The sequence below is a fragment of the Aedes albopictus genome, chromosome 3, assembly GCF_035046485.1.
Source record: "Aedes albopictus strain Foshan chromosome 3, AalbF5, whole genome shotgun sequence".
Classification (NCBI taxonomy): Eukaryota; Metazoa; Arthropoda; class Insecta; order Diptera; family Culicidae; genus Aedes; species Aedes albopictus.
The window spans coordinates 409,997,748-410,016,235 of record NC_085138.1 but is presented as its reverse complement, the minus strand read 5'-3'; the positions used below and the strand labels follow the sequence as shown (position 1 = coordinate 410,016,235).

Here is an 18,488-nt window from a genome sequence, read left to right as displayed (position 1 = left end):
ATCTCAGGTGATATAGAAAAACATCTCGCGAGAGCCTTTAGGAAATATCCCTGAAAAATACTGTTCTCATTAAAACAGGCTGATGATCGATAGAATTTTCTTTGGAACGTAAATTCGTAATATGGAAGCCACGGATAAATCATTGCAGTATTTTTAGTGAATCTCTATTACTGCATACCCGCAGAAACCACAAGAGAGAAAACACACCTGTTTCTAATATGGTTTCCAGTGAATATCCTGAAATTGAAATATATTACTCTGAAACAATTCCAGGTTCAATTGATAAATTTAATGAAACTGATCAAAGTAGAGGTCCATTTTCATATCGACACTGATTCTTCATTAGGGCCTAACTGACATTTTCGTTTTCTCTTCATCGATCCTCTCTTTGTGTTATTACGGAAAGTGTATTAAGTTCCAAAGATTTTTTGGTTCAAATGCGAAGACGACGACTACATCTTGCTCCAGAAACGAAAAGAATAATGATTTTGTTTGTTTTGATCAAGTTATTAGCGAAAGAGAGAGTCGACGAAGAGAAATCGATCAAGTCAGTTAGGCCCTTAAGAAAAATCATTGTCGATATGTCAGTAATAACAGTTTAACCCTAGTCGTGCATTGAGGTCATTATAAGATTTCCGGTATCCTAGATAAATGTTTAGGAGAATACTCATACCCGAATAACACATATGTTGTAGATGAGTCTATATGACTCCTATATTACCAAATTTGGTCATATTAGAGTCATACCGACTCATGTATGACATGTGTGCTACTAGGGTATTTGTGCCATTACTGGTGAAATTACTATTGCAGTTAGGTATTTAACCTTTTTCAAGACAAACTTGTTACAGAAGTTTTGGGTCAAGATCTAGATATTTTTTCATGGTTCCATTACAGAAGTATTGGAGCCATATTCAGACATAAAGAGTAGTTTCAGGTAAAACTATTACGGTCGTTGGGGGTGAGAATAGGTCAAAAATGCATACTTCCACATTAATTGTTTGATAACTTTTGTTTCTTTTCATGAAACAGTCCTTTGATTACTGGAATGTGATATTTGGTAATGCATGCATTGCACAGTGGTCCACGAACCAGATTTACGAGGAAAGATGCATTCAACGCCTTCAAATGAGATTTTAGGCAAATATGGTCTTCTACAAAGTTGTCCCTAATAATAAGGCCCTCTTTTCAATATACATGAAAATTAGGGTGGTCCAAATTTTCAAAGAAATTGGGAACCAAACTTTTTTATTTGCAAGAATAACTGTACCCTTTATCTTTTTTGTTTCAAATTTCTCATCAAAGTTGTCTAAGAACCAGTTTTAGAGCTTTAAAAAACGCACATTTTCGTGCGCTGAGAATGTTGCTACGTCATTCCGTTCAAAAGATATTGATGATTTTCTAGAAAAAATAGGCACTTTTCAAGTATTTTTCACTTGAGTTACAAAAATAACACCCCTCTAATTTTTTGATATGTTTTAAAACAACAATTCTTCTTTTGAATGCGGGCAAAATATATTTTTTATGTTTGCCCCAACTCGTCAAAACACCTTTTTAAAAAACTATGATTTTTTAAGAAAAATGCCTATAACTTTTGAACCAAAAGAGATAACGATCATCTCAGCGCACGAAACGACGCGTCTTCAAATGCTCTACAAGTGTTTCTTGGGCGACTTTGATGAAAAATCGAAACTGAATAAGTTAACGCCAGAAAACCGGTTTTCCTTGAACCACCCTAAGCTTATTCAGAAAAATACCTCTAGATCGGTCAATTTTAAAGCTACATAAAAAGTGTCTTCGGCAAATTTGCTCAAAATTGATAAATCTACAACTATTCCAAAGAATGTATATAGTATTCTCGCAAATAAAAAAGTTTGGTTCCCAATTTCTTTGAAAATATGGACCACCCTAATTTTAATGTATATTGAAAAGAGGGCCTTATTTTTAGGGACAACTTTGTAGAAGACCATATTTGTCTAAAAAATCATTTGAAGGCGCTGCATGCATCTTTCCTCGTAAATCTGGTTCGTGGACCATTGTGCATTGCACAAATGATGAAAAAAATGGAGTTGGTCAATATTCCAAAACTACAAGTATACGAAAATTGACCCATTCTCACTCCATCGAGGAAGTGAATATGGTTCACGGGAACCGAATTTGTTCCGTGCTGACAACACAGCAAGTTAATAAAGTTCGGATCAAGGTTGATACTTCTTATCAATAATATATTATATGATGGATTTGAGTTTGAGATTCTGAAATGTATCAATCCACCTAACAGTGTGATCGAGTCTCAAATGTGGCGTTTTAAAAAGGCCATATTGTCAAAAATTAACTAATAGCTCTAGAAACCTAATTTTTGGTCAAAAACTGCTGGCAGCTACGTGGATGACACCATTAAATTTTAAATTAGATATTCACAACATTTCATGAGATAGTTTAGATTTTGTTTTGGCCCAATCTCGCCTCTCTGGCCATTGCCACTCCCAACGACGGTATACGAATATCTGACGACGTCCTAAAAGGAATGTAAATCATTGCTGCTCGCTACCAAATTGAAGTAGGGTATTTTAACCAATGGTAGCTGAATTTTGCTCTGATAGTTTAAAGAATATGGTATCCTAATATTGAATTGTCTCTATCATTGATTGCGTAAAAATTTCTATACCTTTATTACAATGATATAACACACAATACCATACAAATACACCTTATATTTCAGATAAAAGAATCATTTTGATCCTCCTAGTACATTAAATGATCTCGTTTTCAGGTTTAGTTCATTAGGAAAATTAAATCTGATCTAAACTATCCTAGAATGTTGGACATTCCCGGCAACACAAATGGTAGGTTGTTTCTTCATTGTGATACCTTTTCCATGTAACATAGGGTCTTGTTCCATTTAGGTAGGTGTACCTATTTTGGGCACTTGCCGCTATCACTAAGTCAATTTCAAACCAATTGATTTGATTTTTTGCGTAGGGTTAGATACTGTACGTATCTCACCGTATGTCAAAATTGAGTTATCTATATATATATTGCATTTATATATGCAGTGGCATACGTGGGACCGCGCATAACTTGCGAACGGAAGGTCCGATTTTGGTCGTCTTAGTTTTGTTCTGTTAGTTTTCACCCAAGGAAGGTTTATGAGTCCTAAAACATGGACAAATTGGGAGTTTTCGAAAATCGATTTTCCATACCTTTTTCACCGGGGACTTGGGCTTGGCTAGAAACTTGAAACGTCAAAAAACGCAGTAGGCAAGACAAAGTTTGCCGGGTACAGCTAGTTATGTATAAAATTGACTTAGTTATAGCTTGCAAGTGCCCAAAATAGGTACACCTGGCCAAATGGTACAAGACTCTATCGTCTTAGATTTTTGCAATAGTGGTCCCCGGACGTGTGCACATTTAAACAACATTTGTCCTGTCACGGTCGCCATGTGATGTTTCGGAGAAGATTTTCTCGGCAGATTCACGTTCATAATTTAAATGCTTCGTTACCGTTACCTCAGCACCAGAAAGCTTCGTCGAAGATTTCAAAGTGATCCAACGCCTGTGAAGAGTGTTTCACCAACCTTAAGGAAAAGCCGTTCCGGCATCCATTCCTTTGCAGTTTCTTGTGGGATTTCATCTAGAAATTCTAGCAGAAACTGCTTCATAGATTTCTTTGCAGATTCTTTCAGAGATTCTTGCAGAAATTCCTCTATGGATGTCTTCGGTTTTTTCCGGAATTCGTTCAAAATTTTTCGTAAATTTTTCAAAAAATAATACTTGGAGATCCAGTGAGTACCAGGACTAGTGCAGAGTGTTCTTCAGTTCTTCCTACAAAGAACAAAAAAGGGTTAATTTATGTGACATATAATGGGCATAATTGAGGCGTTAGATTTCACAGACGTTTACTAGTTTATATAACACCACAGTTGGAAGTTTACATGACTAAAATGAACTTTACATGACATGCAATCCTCATTATTTTTGTATGTGTAGTACATATTCCTTTAGATATTCCATAAATCAATATTTCCCTTAAGAAATTTACTCAGTGATTCCATAAAGAATTCCTCCGGGACTAATGTTCTCAAAAATTTCAACAAGCTTTTCACTCACATCTTGAGAAATTGAAAAAGAAATTCTTCGAAGCATTTCTCAGGACTGATGTATTTCTAGAAGTTTTTTCAGGAATTGCTTCAGAAAATTTCCGGGATTTTTTTTCTAGGAATCTCCACAGGTATCTCCTGTTCAGGGACTCAGTTCAGGGATTCAGAAAACCCTTAAGAATTCCTCCAGTAATATTTTGTGCACTTTCAGGAAGATATGCTGAAAAGTCTCTGGAGAAATCTTTGAAGGAATTCTAGGTATATTTCTGACGGAATCGCAGGATCATCTTCAAAAAGAACCTTTGTAGGATATTCTGCTGGAATCCCTGAAGGAAATTTTCAAGAAATTTAAGGAAGAACTTTTGGATTAATTTGCGCAGGATTGTTTCAAAGGTAACAGATTTTCATAAGGAAAAAATCCATCGAACCAACTTTTGAAAAAATCCTTGCCAAAATTTCTAAATAAAGCATTAAAATACATTAAAATACATTAAAATACTGAGTCCCTGGAGGTAATTCTGAGGAAATCCTGAAGAAATTTCAGAAGGAATCCATGAATTACCATGAAACTTCATGAAGGGTTTTTTGATGAAATCTTTAGTCTAATTCCTGTAAAAAAATTCCTGATGATATTTTTGAAGGAATCTCAGGGGAAATTTTTGAAGGAATAACAGAAGGATTTTTTTGCAGAAATTCCTGGGGGAACTCCAGGAAATCTTCTTGGGAAACGCTCCATGCATTTGGCAAAATGGCGATCGAAAAACTTGTTAATTTTTCGATTATCTAAAACTTTAATTCATCTTTGAACGGAAACTTATGATTTATGAGTTTCCATACTCACGGACATTTGTACCAAATCTTCAACACAGTGTTGGTAAAAACTCAAATTCTCAAATCTCATGGTTGAGTTTTTTCACGCGCGATTCTTGACGCGCCAAACTTACCGCCGAAAAAATCATGCATGAGTTGACTCATGATTTCACTCATTCCTATATTTCTTGGTGTTCAAAATGTTTACATCGAAGTTTTTAGGATTGTATGATAAAACAAAAGCAAATCTAGCGTACAACAACATTGACTGCCGTTCAAATTTATTTGGATTCGTTTTACAAGCGAACGAGATTTCGGCGCTTGACTCGTGAGTGCGAGATTTTGCATGAAGTTCTCGCGCATGAGAAAACGATTTAGAATCGCGTGCGAGTTTGCTCACGCAGGAGTGGTTCATGAGTGTGCTTTGAGTGTGAGTTTACCAACACTGCTTCAACATTTAAAGTCTTTGGTGAAATGAGTGAGTATTGAAGTTACCTACAAGAATGCCAAAAGTTTTATCAACTGACCGCCTACACCGCCACCTAGTGGCAAAAATCGAAATTTCTGTATGCATTTGGCCAAGGTTCCGCATACAAACTTCAAGCTCGTTGAGCGCTTAATAGATTTCGCTCAAATTTTAAACGTAACTGGTGGGAGTACAAAACAACTGATACAGGAGGTAAGACTTGGCATTTTACGAGTTTTATGTTTTCATTTTTTAAGTTTTTCTTCCAAGACTGAAAGCCATAACCTCAAAACATTTTCATATAAGTTTGAGCCACCCTCATGGTCAATCAAAAACAATGCGATAATAACTGTGAATATGAGAAGTAAGCAATGCTCTACACAGATAAAAATAATGAGATTTACACGTCATGTAAACTTCAGTTTAATCATGTAAACTTAGTGTTATGATGGTTTACATGATATATCATGTAAATTTGTGTTATATGTCATGTAAACACACAGAGTCATGCAGAATTACATGACATATAAGGGAAGTTTACATGATATTTTATGACTTTTACATGATATGTCATGTAAACTTATGTGATATCTCACGCTCCAATCATGTGCATCATATATCACAGAATTTTACACTCTTTTTTCGATCTGTGTAGCTGAGACAAAACATCAGAAGGAAAAAGAAGAATAAGAATAATAATAAGAAGAAGCTTTTGTTTCAACTGAGAGTTCGCTTTGCTTTTACCGCTCGTATTGACACTAGACCTCAAAAAATAACACGCGTAAAACTTGCCAGTGATGTTTAGGGAGTATTCAGCACTAATCACTGTGGGAGAATCTAACCTCTGAACTCTCCGTCAACGCCATAAAGAATGCTTCATTCGACCCACCTAGCTTGCGCTTGCTGTTTGCGTTACTGAAGCGGCGTGAGTTGTAGAACGCATCAGCTAAACTCTAGCGATTAGGCGAACCAATCGAGATGTATTATAAGCTATGCTAATTTGAATGCCATCGTCACACACTACATGATAGAAACTTGACATATGTATATTTCCATCAATTACTGTGATTGACTTTTCAAACACCGGAACTGGAAACGCTGCAAGATTGTGTAATTGGCGTCGTGTGTTGGTGTTACGACTAGATTTGCCGATTGGACAACGTTGTTGTTATCTACCTTGGAAACGATTGAAGCGTATCGCCCTATCGACGTGTAGGGCAATGATGATTTATGGAAATGAATTCCCGATTCCAGGGTTGTGCTATATTTACGTGTAATCCACAGCTGAATGATCAAAGTAATCATAAAAGTACGATTTGTACGGAATTTGTGCTTATCATTTAGCAAACAGTAATAAGCGAATATCATAGGTGCCTTTGATGGTCGCTTATGACGATAGTGCATTCAAATCTGCTGCCTGCAGTTGCAATGCAATCTTGGAGAGCACAACTTGCTGTTACTATGCTAATGAGAATTTGTTGCTATTGATCAAGTTCATGGACGCATAGGAAATGGCAAGTTTATTGCAGATGGTGATTTGAAGGAAATAATTGTTTCTTATACGAGGACGGTTTGATTCGCAGGTGTTCAATTCTGACGCGCCATGTCTTTCACGTAGTCTTCAAGTACCTGTCGCGCCGTTTGAAAAGTTGTATGACCCACTCACAATATAATCCGATTACGTGAGCAATGATGACACTTGGACACTTTCTTCGAGTCCAGTCACGTGTCCAGTTATTTATATAGCTTCGCGCCTGTAAGTAATCGAGTCAGGCTGCTTCCTAATCGAAACACACAAGAAACTTGTATCGTTTGAATTCGCTGCGAAGACATTGTGTATTTGTAGGTATAACAATTCAATTAGTCATAAAGTTTAATGCGTCACCGTATACATATCTCTCTATTAATAGATACAATACAACATAACCTGCTGCCGGCACCAGTCCGATGCTTATGGTACACACTAGTCAATTTAAAGTAGTTAACGTGACACTGAATGACCGGCTGGTCTTCTGGTGTAGGGAGCTTATGTTCTGCACGTATGCTCAGCGAGACGAACAAAGCAATGGTCAAATCCATATATGTAGGTGGAGTTTTGTCGCTGACACTGTGAGCATCGTCTGATTGTCTTTTGAGGGTCTTCCTCCCATATCAACGACGACGATAAGTTAAGGCTTCGAATGATATTAGTTTAGGCGTTTCTTAAACTACGTGCCACCACGATCGTGCGACGAATCCATTTATTTTTCCTTTCACAAATGCATGTTCTGATTTTTGTCGTGAATATGTCATCACACGTATCATAGCGGTAACATACATATATGTAAGCTATGAGTCCGTTTACCGAGACTTTATAAAAAAAACTTTTATTCACTAAAATGAACTAGATTCTACAACACTTCACTTAAAACTAAACCGAAATCATTCGTCAATCACCTTTTATTAACTAAACCTGCTGAATCGGCGTTCCTCCGGGTGGTGTGATTCCGATGCAACCTTCGTTCCCACGACAGGTGGAACTTGCGTAGCTCATCGATTTGTCCCTGCACGTGCAGTTGGCTGGGTCTGGATCTCTGCTGTTGCTATGGGCTCCGGTGAATGTATTGGTGTTGGGTGGTGGCGGGACCCGACATAACGTCTCCCCCCTAAGTGTCAGGCGTCCTCGGTTGACTTCGATGAACCGTCTATAAACGTGAATTTGGCCGGAAAAAATGATGTTGCCAATCTGGATGGTTTTTCTTTCTGTTGATTAGCTAGTTTTTCCTTTGGGTTCTCATCTGATAAATCTGAATTACTTCTCGAGATGCGTAGAGTGACTGTGTCTCCTTCCTTGGCTACGTGAGGTTGACTCCTATACTGACTTTTGTATCTACGAATGCAGAAGATGATTAGTGGTAATGACACGAGAGAGGCAATAACTATTCCTCCAAGTGTCTGAGAGCTGGTCATGTGGAATTTAAGGCTGTTGATCTCCTCCAGATTGTTAAGATTCATCTGATGCAGTTCTTCTATGTCCGTTCTCTGCTTGGTTATTATTATCTCTTTACCAAAAATTGGTGTAAGAAATTCTTGTTGTTCAGAGGGTTTAGGATTACTCTTGAATGTAAAATTCTGCGCTGTAACTGTGCAGTTACCTGTTTCGACTATTGTTGGTGTTGCAATGATGCGTGAATCGCCGCAGGAGTCTTCGACGTGTACCGATTTGTCTGTATCGATCAATATGGTTCCAAGGGTGATCTCCTTGATGATTGGTTGATCTGGTTGATTGTACGTTGAACATCTGGCCTTCTGATTGGTGAGTATGTTGAAGACGCATTCGTCGTTAACTGGGTAGCTATTGTCGCAGATGAAACACCTCTCCTTTTGCTCGTAAAACGTGTGTTGATGCTGAGCCACATAGCGTATATTTGTATCGATCCGGGTTCCGTTTGTGCTGATGGGTTCCAATTGCATCAATCTGTACTGCTTCTGCTCAATTATAGGAATTTTGATGATTATGATGATGTGGTTATTTTGCAAAGAGGCGATTGATTGAACGAATTTGTAGATTTCGTCTTCAAATTTAATATTAATTTGTTGGTTGTCTAATAATTTCCAAATATACTCTCTGTCTTTTAAGCTCAAAATATTCCTGTTTAAGTGGTTTGATTTTGAAAAGACTATCTGCTCTTCTAGGTCTTCTAAGGTTTTAATCAATATGTCAAGATTGAGAATAAGGTTAATCAGCTCTAGATCTTTTGTAAATTTTAAACTGTCTTGATCGATTTGAAGTTGGATTGATCTCAATGTTTTCGAAACTTTGTTGACCGTAGATTGAAGTAAATTGTTAATTTTAATCTGTTTTGACTGATTCTCGACAATTTTATTGTTATTGTATTCTTGTATTTCAAAATTTTGATTGATTAGGTCTAAATCTTCCTGATCCGGGTTACCTGCTATGAATTTAATGACTTTTCCCAAAGCGTTCACAAGTCCTCTTTTAAATCTTTTAGGATAAAAACCGGTCAATTTTTCGTGTGCTTTTCTGATTTTAAACTGGAAGGTTTGTTCTAAATGGTCTGTGATATTAAGTTTGGTTGCCAGATTCTCTATGTAGTCAATGTTCTGTCTTATGTGGTCAAGGTCAACTTTGTGGATGATTCTTTCGTAACCTACTCGTACTCTAACTGTGTCTAATTTAATTGTCAACAGTCCGTTCTTTGATGATACGTCGTGATACGTCGTCGCTATAATCGGTTGTACGAGTCTGAAAAGAGTCCAAGAAAATTATTTCTTAATTCTGTTTTTGTGGACTTTAACTCCAAACGCATCTCTAAAGGTCAACTCGTTATTTTCTTGCACTCTGGATATTTTAAATGGTTCTTTGTCTTTTGTGATTCGTTGGGTAACTTTAACAAAAATGTCCTTGCCCTGGTCTAGCTGTTTTGGTAATGATTTACTCTTGTTCTCCTCTTCTACTTGTTTTTTCCTTTTCTCCATCATTACTAAAATTGCTGACTGAGTCTTTTGGTAATTTTGGAATATGTCATCGGCGTCTGTTCTGTTCTGGTAATTAAAGATTACCTGGCGTGGTTTAAAACCCGTGGCAGAATGAACAGTATTGTTATATAAGTCAACCAAAATGTTTATTCTGTCGTTGAAATCTAAGTCTGTGTGTTTGTGATTCATAGTCCTGAACAGTTCAATAAGTGTAGAATGAAAACGTTCTACTATTCCGTTTGAGTTACTACAACTAGCGTGGTGCAACTCTATGTTCAAATCTTGGAGAAAACCGATAAAATCTATTGATGTAAAGCCAGGCTCTTGGTCGCAAACGATTATTTCTGGTCTGCCAAAAATACGAAGGTGCTCCGTAATTGCTCTTTTAAGATCAATGATTGTTCTTGTTTCAAGAGGGATCACGTTTGCAAATTTTGAAAACGCGTCGACGACAGTAAGCATTTTTCTACCTTTGATGAAAAATATGTCAATATGGATCTTTTGGAAAGGTCGATTTGCATCGTTCGTTTTTTGTATTAATTTTGGAGGTTTCCTGTCGTATTTGCATTTTTTGCAAATAAGACAGTTATTGATGTAAATTTTGAGTTTCTTATCGATTTCCGGAAAAAAATAGTCCGAAAGGATTTGTAATTTATTTTCTTTCATTCCTCTGTGCGCGTACTCGTGCACCTTTTGCACAATTTCGTCTTGTTCTTCCGATCGCCTGACGTCCTGTAAGAATACCTGTGAAATAAAAAGCTTAAAGATTTTGCTTTGAGAAAAGTGTTTCCTGTATGTCTCTTGTAATACTTGAGTTAGCGGTATGGGGCAATAGATGCAATTAACGCCCTTTGGGTTAAGCTTTTCCTTGAAAATTTTGACAAGTGCTTCTTCACTGTAGTCTGGTCTCGAAAAGTTGAATCTATGGTATTTAGGGAAGACTTGTTCATAGGAATCAATGTCTAGTGAGGAAATTTTGAATATCAGTTGAGTTTTAAACATATTAACTGGTTTCTCGGTTGTCCAAATATAGTGGTCGTCGCTAGTGTCGGCTGAGTGTACTGTGTCTCCGTCACTGTCGTTGTTGTCTTCGTCATGGTCATTTTCCGCCTCATTTTGACTATTGACGTTTACTTCGGTTGGTTTAATTCTTGAGAGGGCGTCTGCAACGACGTTCTCTCTTCCTGGTTTATAAATGGTTTCGAAATCGAATTCGCTCAAGTCTATTTTCCAACGCAAAATTTTTGGGTTCGCACTAGTCATTGAATAGATTAATGGCTGATGATCAGTAATTAGTTTAAAACGTCGCCCATAAAGATAAGGGCGGAAATGTTTCACTGCCCATATAATGGCTAGGAGTTCCTTTTCGGTAGTACAATAATTTTCTTCTGTTTTGCAAAGTGTCCTAGATGCATAAGCGATAGGGCGATCTTTGCCAATTTGGCCTTGTGACAGGACTGCGCCGATTGCGAAATCGCTCGCATCCGTAGTAAGTATAAATTCTTTCGCAAAGTCGGGATAAGCCAAAATGGGGTCCAAAGTTAGAAGAGATTTGCATTTTTCGAAACATTGGATTATTTCTGGGGTGAATGTAAAATCTGTATCACTTCGCAGTAATTGTGTGAGTGGTTTAACCATCTTAGCAAAGTCTTTAATAAAGCGGCGATAGTAGCCGATTGTTCCAAGAAATTGTTTAAGCTCCTTTTCGTTTCTGGGTATTGGCCAATTTTTGATAACTTCGATTTTATCACAATTTGGCTTGACTCCTTTTTCGGTAACGGTATGTCCTAGAAACTGAACTTCTCGTCTAAAAAAATAACACTTGTCTAGCTGTATTTTTAAACACGCTTCTTTGAGTTTTTGAAGAATTTTCGTAATATCTTTAACGTGCTCTTCGAATGAACTAGAAAAGATTATTATGTCATCCATGTATACTAGACAACATACTCCAACGAATTCCCGAAGAACGGCATCCATAACCCTTTGAAAAGTCGCGGGGGCGTTCTTGAGACCAAAAGGCATTCTGGTGAATTCGTATTTTCCAGAACTCACGGAGAAAGCCGTTTTCTCGAAATCATTTTTGTCTAGCTGGATTTGGTGAAATCCTGAAACTAGATCTATCGTAGAAAAATATGTGGCTCTACCAAGTTTGTCTAATATTTCCGTGATATCCGGTATTGGATATCGATCGGAAATGGTTTTTTCATTAAGTTTGCGATAGTCAATAACTAATCGAAACTTTTTTAGTCCTGATGCGTCAGCCTTTTTGGGTACTACCCACACAGGTGACGTATAAGGTGATATGGATTCTTTAATAATCCCGTCTTTCAGCATCTTTTGAATTTGCTTTTGTACCTCGTTTTCAAATATTTGCGGGTACCGATATGATTTGGTGTGGATTGGAATATTGTCCACCGTTCTGATTTTATGTTTAATCCGATGGGTGAATGACAATTTTTCTTCTTCGAAGTATAGGATTTCAGAGTTATCGGAAATAATTTTTTCTAAAGCCTCTTTTTCTAACTTGTCAAGGGAATCGTCTTGTATTTTGATTTTGTTTTTCGTGAGATATTTTGGGCCTTGAGTTTCAATAAATTCGTCGTTTTTAAAGCTGATTTCATTAACGTTGATTTCCAAATTTAATTTACTATGGTTTTTTACGGCTACGCAGGCAAAGTTATTTTTACTGTTGTAAATGCCAGGCAAAATAGAAAAATCTCCCATGTTCCTTTCTTCTCCTATAATAAAATCTCCTTCATTAAGTGTTTTTATCTTGATGAACTGAATTTCTTGCTCATTGAGATTAATTTTCTGTGTTTCCGGGAATCTTTTCTTCAATTCGATAGTTTTCCTCCCAATTTTCAATTTATTTTTCCCAATATCTAATTGAGCGTTTAAATCACGCAGTGATTCGTACCCAATTAGTCCGTCAAAAAATTGATGGAACTTAAAGACGTAAAATTTCAATTTTTTGTTTAATGAAAACGGGTCGAACGACACTGATCGGTCGATCTCGAAGGTACCATTGATGTTGGTGACCTTAAGGCCTTTTTCCAGTTTTGCGTTTTCTACATTAACATGTTCGGGAGAGATGTAATTTTTGTTAGCCCCTGTGTCTATTAAAAATTTCATTTCACCCTTCGTTGTAGAAATAGTAATGTATGGGATGAAATTGTTTAGCCCTTTGTTTTTTCGCATCCGACTATTTGAAAATTTATCTCATCGCCTACGAAATATTCGTCCTCGTCGGATTCTAACTCATGTGAAATATTTTGCTGTTCCTCCGGCTCTTCCCTTGATTCTACCTCATGTTTTTCTCGTTTTGATTCGTTATTGTTGATCTGCATCTTTGAAATATGTGTTTTCATGGACACGTCTTCATCGTTGTTTCTTTTAAACTTGCCGGAATATGTTTTTTGTTGTCCTGAGTTATTAAAATTTTGGTTTCTAGTAGTTTCGTTTTTATTTTGGGATTTTGTGTGAACATTTGCTGCGGAGGAGCTAGAGGAAGTTTGCCTATTTTCCATTTTTTGCCTAAAGGAGGCGTTTGAATGGGCGATTGTTATTTCGTTAGCCTCCTCCAAAGATTTTGGCCGGTAACTCCTCACGTACATCGCTAAGTTTTCCCCATTAAGTCCATCGATGTACCTAGTGAGGGTCATCAGACTAATTAATTTGTTTACTGCCTCGGTGAACCTTTTGTAGTCCTCCATCTGTGCAGCTGTTGTCTTGATTGCTGTGTCAATTGCCTTAACTTTTTGGAAGTACTCTTGGAGAGTTTTCTTCCCTTGCCTCACGTAAAACAAAGATTGTATATGAGACGTTATGTCTCGTTTATCCCCAAAGGCATTGAGAAGGATTTCCTTTATCTCAGCCCACTCCGAGGGATTTCCGGAAGCTATAAGCACTTCCCTTGCTTCACCGACTATCTTGGATTTAATAACCCTAATAATTTGCCTGTACTCAGGTTCGAGTTCGAATTCCTCGAATTGATCGATTGCCTCCTGAGTGTCTTCGATCCAGGCTAGGGCTTCCTTACGGTTTCCGTTAAATTGGGGAATGATCTTAATTTGATCGGGGATGTGGAAGCTCGTGAAGGGGTTCTTTGCCCTTTCTTGTAAAGCGTTAATTGTTGCGATTAAATTCGCTTGGGTGTTGGTCAGCTGAGCCACTTGCTGGATCAGCTGTTCGGGAGTGATTTCTGTAGCCCGAATTTGAGCAGATGGCTCGGACATGGTGTGTCTGTTTTTATCAAATTTACACACGGGTGAAATAAGATTCTTTCGCTTGCACTCCCTGCCGCCGTATGTTTTGACTGGGTTTCAAAGCGTGTGGTTGTTAGTTTGTCGTTTTATTTTGCACTTTTCGCGTGGGTCGCTTTATTGCGTTTGATTCGTTACCCTTTATGAGGGTTTAATTTTAGCACTTCAGGATCAATTAAGGAAGAACAATGTTCGAGTTCGATATTCCCTCTCACTCTAAAAAGCTTCACTATTAAATCACTTTAGCGCTTAGGGTTTCACTAAAAGGTCACTTAAGGTTTTAGTAATAAAATACCGTGGTGGTTTTTACTTACAGTAAGATCAGTATCATCTTCCTGGAGTTAAAAGTTGTTGTAGAAATCCTTTTTGGGATGTTGGTTCCTGTCCGTGGGTCTTCCTTCGCTCTGATGTACTCTACTCGGATGATGTTCCCTCACCGATGGTCTCCCGGTACATCAGCTGTTCTCACTGAACTTTGCTTAGTCGGGATTCGCGATTTCCTAAACACTTTTCGGAATTACACTACTTCCACAGACTACCGTTGACTGCGCCAGCTATGAGTCCGTTTACCGAGACTTTATAAAAAAAACTTTTATTCACTAAAATGAACTAGATTCTACAACACTTCACTTAAAACTAAACCGAAATCATTCGTCAATCACCTTTTATTAACTAAACCTGCTGAATCGGCGTTCCTCCGGGTGGTGTGATTCCGATGCAACCTTCGTTCCCACGACAGGTGGAACTTGCGTAGCTCATCGATTTGTCCCTGCACGTGCAGTTGGCTGGGTCTGGATCTCTGCTGTTGCTATGGGCTCCGGTGAATGTATTGGTGTTGGGTGGTGGCGGGACCCGACATAACGTGTATTATTAATCAAAATAGTGCTACACTTTAGCAAAAATTTTGGCCTGTCGTTGTAATGGCGTTTATTTATAATTTAGGTTAATCATTTCCTGTGATATTTTCTATAGTTTTGTAAAAGAGCATAAGGCGAGCAATAATTTACGAATCTATTACTGGACACACAACATAACTAAAACGCACTTAGCAAATACAATTTTTTGCACCCATTTAACACTTTTTGTTTCGTATGTGAACAAGAACGTATTAGGCTAACCCAAACTTGTTGAATTTTCAGATTTTCAAAATCGGAGAAAACCCAAATTTCTAGCATAACATATGAAAAGGGTCTAAGTGCTTTTTGTAAACAAACATGTTTTGGTCGCTGTAGGGCTCGTCTCGATCCACCCACGCACATCGACACCCTTATCAGAAAGAGAAATCTTCGGGATATCTGTTGAAATTTTCAAGTTGTAAAGTAAAATTATATGACTTTTGAACATTCAATCCAAATGGCCATAGAATCAGTTGATCGTTGATATTTCACGTAGCAAAGTGTGATATTTAATCTACTCAATTATCACAGTCACGTGCAATCTATTATGTTTAACTCGTCCGGGAAAGTCAAATTTGTCATAAAAGATAGCTCAGCGAACCTTATACTGCTTTCAAATACTCTGTACTTAGCCTTAAGTATGTTACGATCATTCCAACTGTCTCATAAAGCTTTTCTTTTTGTTTCAGTTCCAGGATGCATGTGATGAAGGTCCATCGTAAGTATTTTCTGCTTTTCTTTTATACTGAGGATGATTTAAATTAAAAAAAAAAATGTGCATAAATTAGAAAGGGTATAAAAAGTGGGAATGTTGTGCATAAATTAAATCAGAGCTTTGATGAGGAAACTTATAGTTAGCGAGACAGGGTTTGGTCCTGAGAATTTGACATGGGACCAAGGGCGTTTCCACAAAGTTTCCATAGAGCCCAAAAAAGTGACGTTCAGGGATTTCTTTCAGGGGATTTCGCGAACCTTTTACGGGCGTTCCGACAGGTTTCGATGGCGTTTCAATGCGATTACAGGAACTTCAGAGACGTTTCAATTGTGGATTCCAGTGACTGTGCGATTAGCGTCACCAAGTGTATAACCGTAGACCGGCCCACATTTGTATGAAGCGAAAAAAAAGTTTTCAAAATTCACGGGGCACCCTCTAGAATCGTGCCTTTGGATGAGAAGATCAATCTGTGAAAAATTCAGCTCAATCGGTTGAAAAATGAGCTGGCGCAAATGAGTTGAAGGTTTGTATGGGATGTTCAGTCCAAATATATGGGAAATTGGATGACCTCCAGTCTCTCATACAGCACGCCGGTTTGGCGAGTTCGATTCGGCTCAGAATTGAAAGAATAGCAGTTGATACCCTAATGAACAACTTTGTAGAAGACCATATCATGATAAAATTTAATTTAGTTGCGGTTTTAGCCAACGATATCAGGATTAGGACATCTTCCCCCGTTTACTCTCGGTTGTTACATGCAGCACGTGTTTGCCGTTCGAAACTTGTCCACTACATCATAGGCGGCTATGTTGTCCTTCATTTCCATTGCTCACGCATGTGGGTGAGTATCGAGACAATGTAGAATTACATAGCTGCCTATGATGCAGCGCGCAAGCTACGGCCGACCAACACGTGCTGCATATAATAACCGAGAGTAAACGGGGGAAGATGTCCTCATCCTGGTTTCTTTGACTAAGACCGTAACTAAATTAAGTTTTATCATGATAGGGTCTTCTACAAAGTTGTTCATTAGGGTATCAACTGCTATTCTTTCAATTTTGAGCCAAATTGAACTCGCCAAATCGGCGTGCTGTAGAAGAGACTGGAGGTCATCCAATTTCCCATATATTTAGGCTGAACATCCCATACAAACCTTCAACTCATTTGCGCCAGCTCAGTTTTCAACCGTTTGAGCTGAATCTTTCACAGATTGTTCTTCTCATCCAAAGGCATGATTCTAGAGGGTGCCCCGTAGAATTTTTCGACATTTTTGTACTTGGGCCAGTCTAGTATAACCGCGCTATTTCATAGCGTGAGGGTTTCGGTTCCCGCTTCCCGATCAGAAAGGCATAACAAAAACATAACATAATTATATCAACGGTTGATATCTATATCAAGGTTTGTTATATTTAGATATATTTGTTGGAACCGGTACGAAAACTAGTTTGTATTATTTCAAGGTTCTAACAAAGCCAGTTACAATAAATGAATATGTGATTTGATCATCATTACATCAACATTATAACAAACTCAGTAATAATTTTTAAAATGCAATGTGTAACTAATCAATATTTTTTTTGGTAGTGTTTAGTACGTAAATAAACCGCTGCATGGCGCCATTGTGTTTAAAAAATACACAATTGTTGATATCATCCTTCATTATATGAACTACCAAAAAAGCTCATGTCTTCATCAAATTTGTACAGAAAGCTTGTGACTTTGGAAGGTGGAAAATGTGAAAAGCAACACCACCATTACGTGATGATATTGGGTAATTTTAAATGGTTCTTATCATGCTTCAGATCACCTGCACAGTTCGTATGTTCAGCAAAGTTGTTCATGATTCTTGAAATTCTCGAATGGTGTAAAATTTTATGCACAATTTCACTACTACGAGCTATTTGATATGTTAAATCTCATTATTCTGCTGTCCTGGGAAGTTCGGATCATCACTCATCAGCAAAGTTGTCGAGAAGTCCTTGGCTCTCAAGTGGAAAATGTTACATGTAATAATTGAACCGCGGCGTTTACATTTGTTCAGAGGATTTTGTACATGTCTTACAGGTTGAATGTTTATTATGGATGGCGGAGTACTTTCTGGGAATATTTCTAGAGATATTAAAAGTATTTCTCTTGTAGTTTTTCTAGGGTGCTCACTAGAAGTTCTTCCAAAGATCTCTCCGAGAGTTTTCTCAACGATTCTTACGTGAATTCTTACTAACGATCCTCCAGTCAAATATTCAAATATTTCTCCAAAAGTTCTTAAAGAGATTTCCCCTAGAGTTCCTCTAGAAATTGTGGTTGTAGAATTCTTCAGCAACTTCTCCAATGATTTCTTAAGAAAGGCTTCCGATGATTCCTACAAAAAATTACTCTAAAGATTTCTACGGTAATTCCTCCAAGGAATTCTTCTAGAGATTTTTTCCAATAATTTTCAAAGAATTCCTCCAGGAATTTCTGCAAAAAATCCACGCAATTCCTCCACGTATTCTTCCGGGTAATACTCTAAGGAATTCTTCATCAATTCGTCCATGACTTTTTCCATGACCTCCTCTTTGAATTCTTCAAAGAACTTTGCCCCAAGGATTTGTTGGAAGATTATTTCATGTACATGATCTCAAGGAAACCACTCCTATGAACCTTCATCTCTGATCATAGAACACGAAAACACATTTCTATTCACCAATTATATTTCACCGACCAGATCACGTCGCCTTTGATCTGTTGGAGCACTCAACTTAAACTACTAATATGATTTCA

At 37.6% G+C, this 18,488-nt stretch overlaps 1 protein-coding gene across 3 annotated transcripts in view; it reads left to right on the top strand.

Annotated features, from left to right (window-relative positions):
- Positions 1 to 18,488, top strand: part of LOC109402152 (tetratricopeptide repeat protein 39B) — a 63,107-nt gene that overhangs the window by 5,402 nt on the left and 39,217 nt on the right. For all 3 annotated transcript variants that reach the window (XM_062856233.1, XM_029875500.2, XM_062856234.1), the window contains one exon: positions 15,703 to 15,731. In XM_062856233.1, the coding sequence (XP_062712217.1) occupies positions 15,703 to 15,731 (29 nt within the window). The remainder of the gene's footprint in view (positions 1 to 15,702; positions 15,732 to 18,488) is intronic.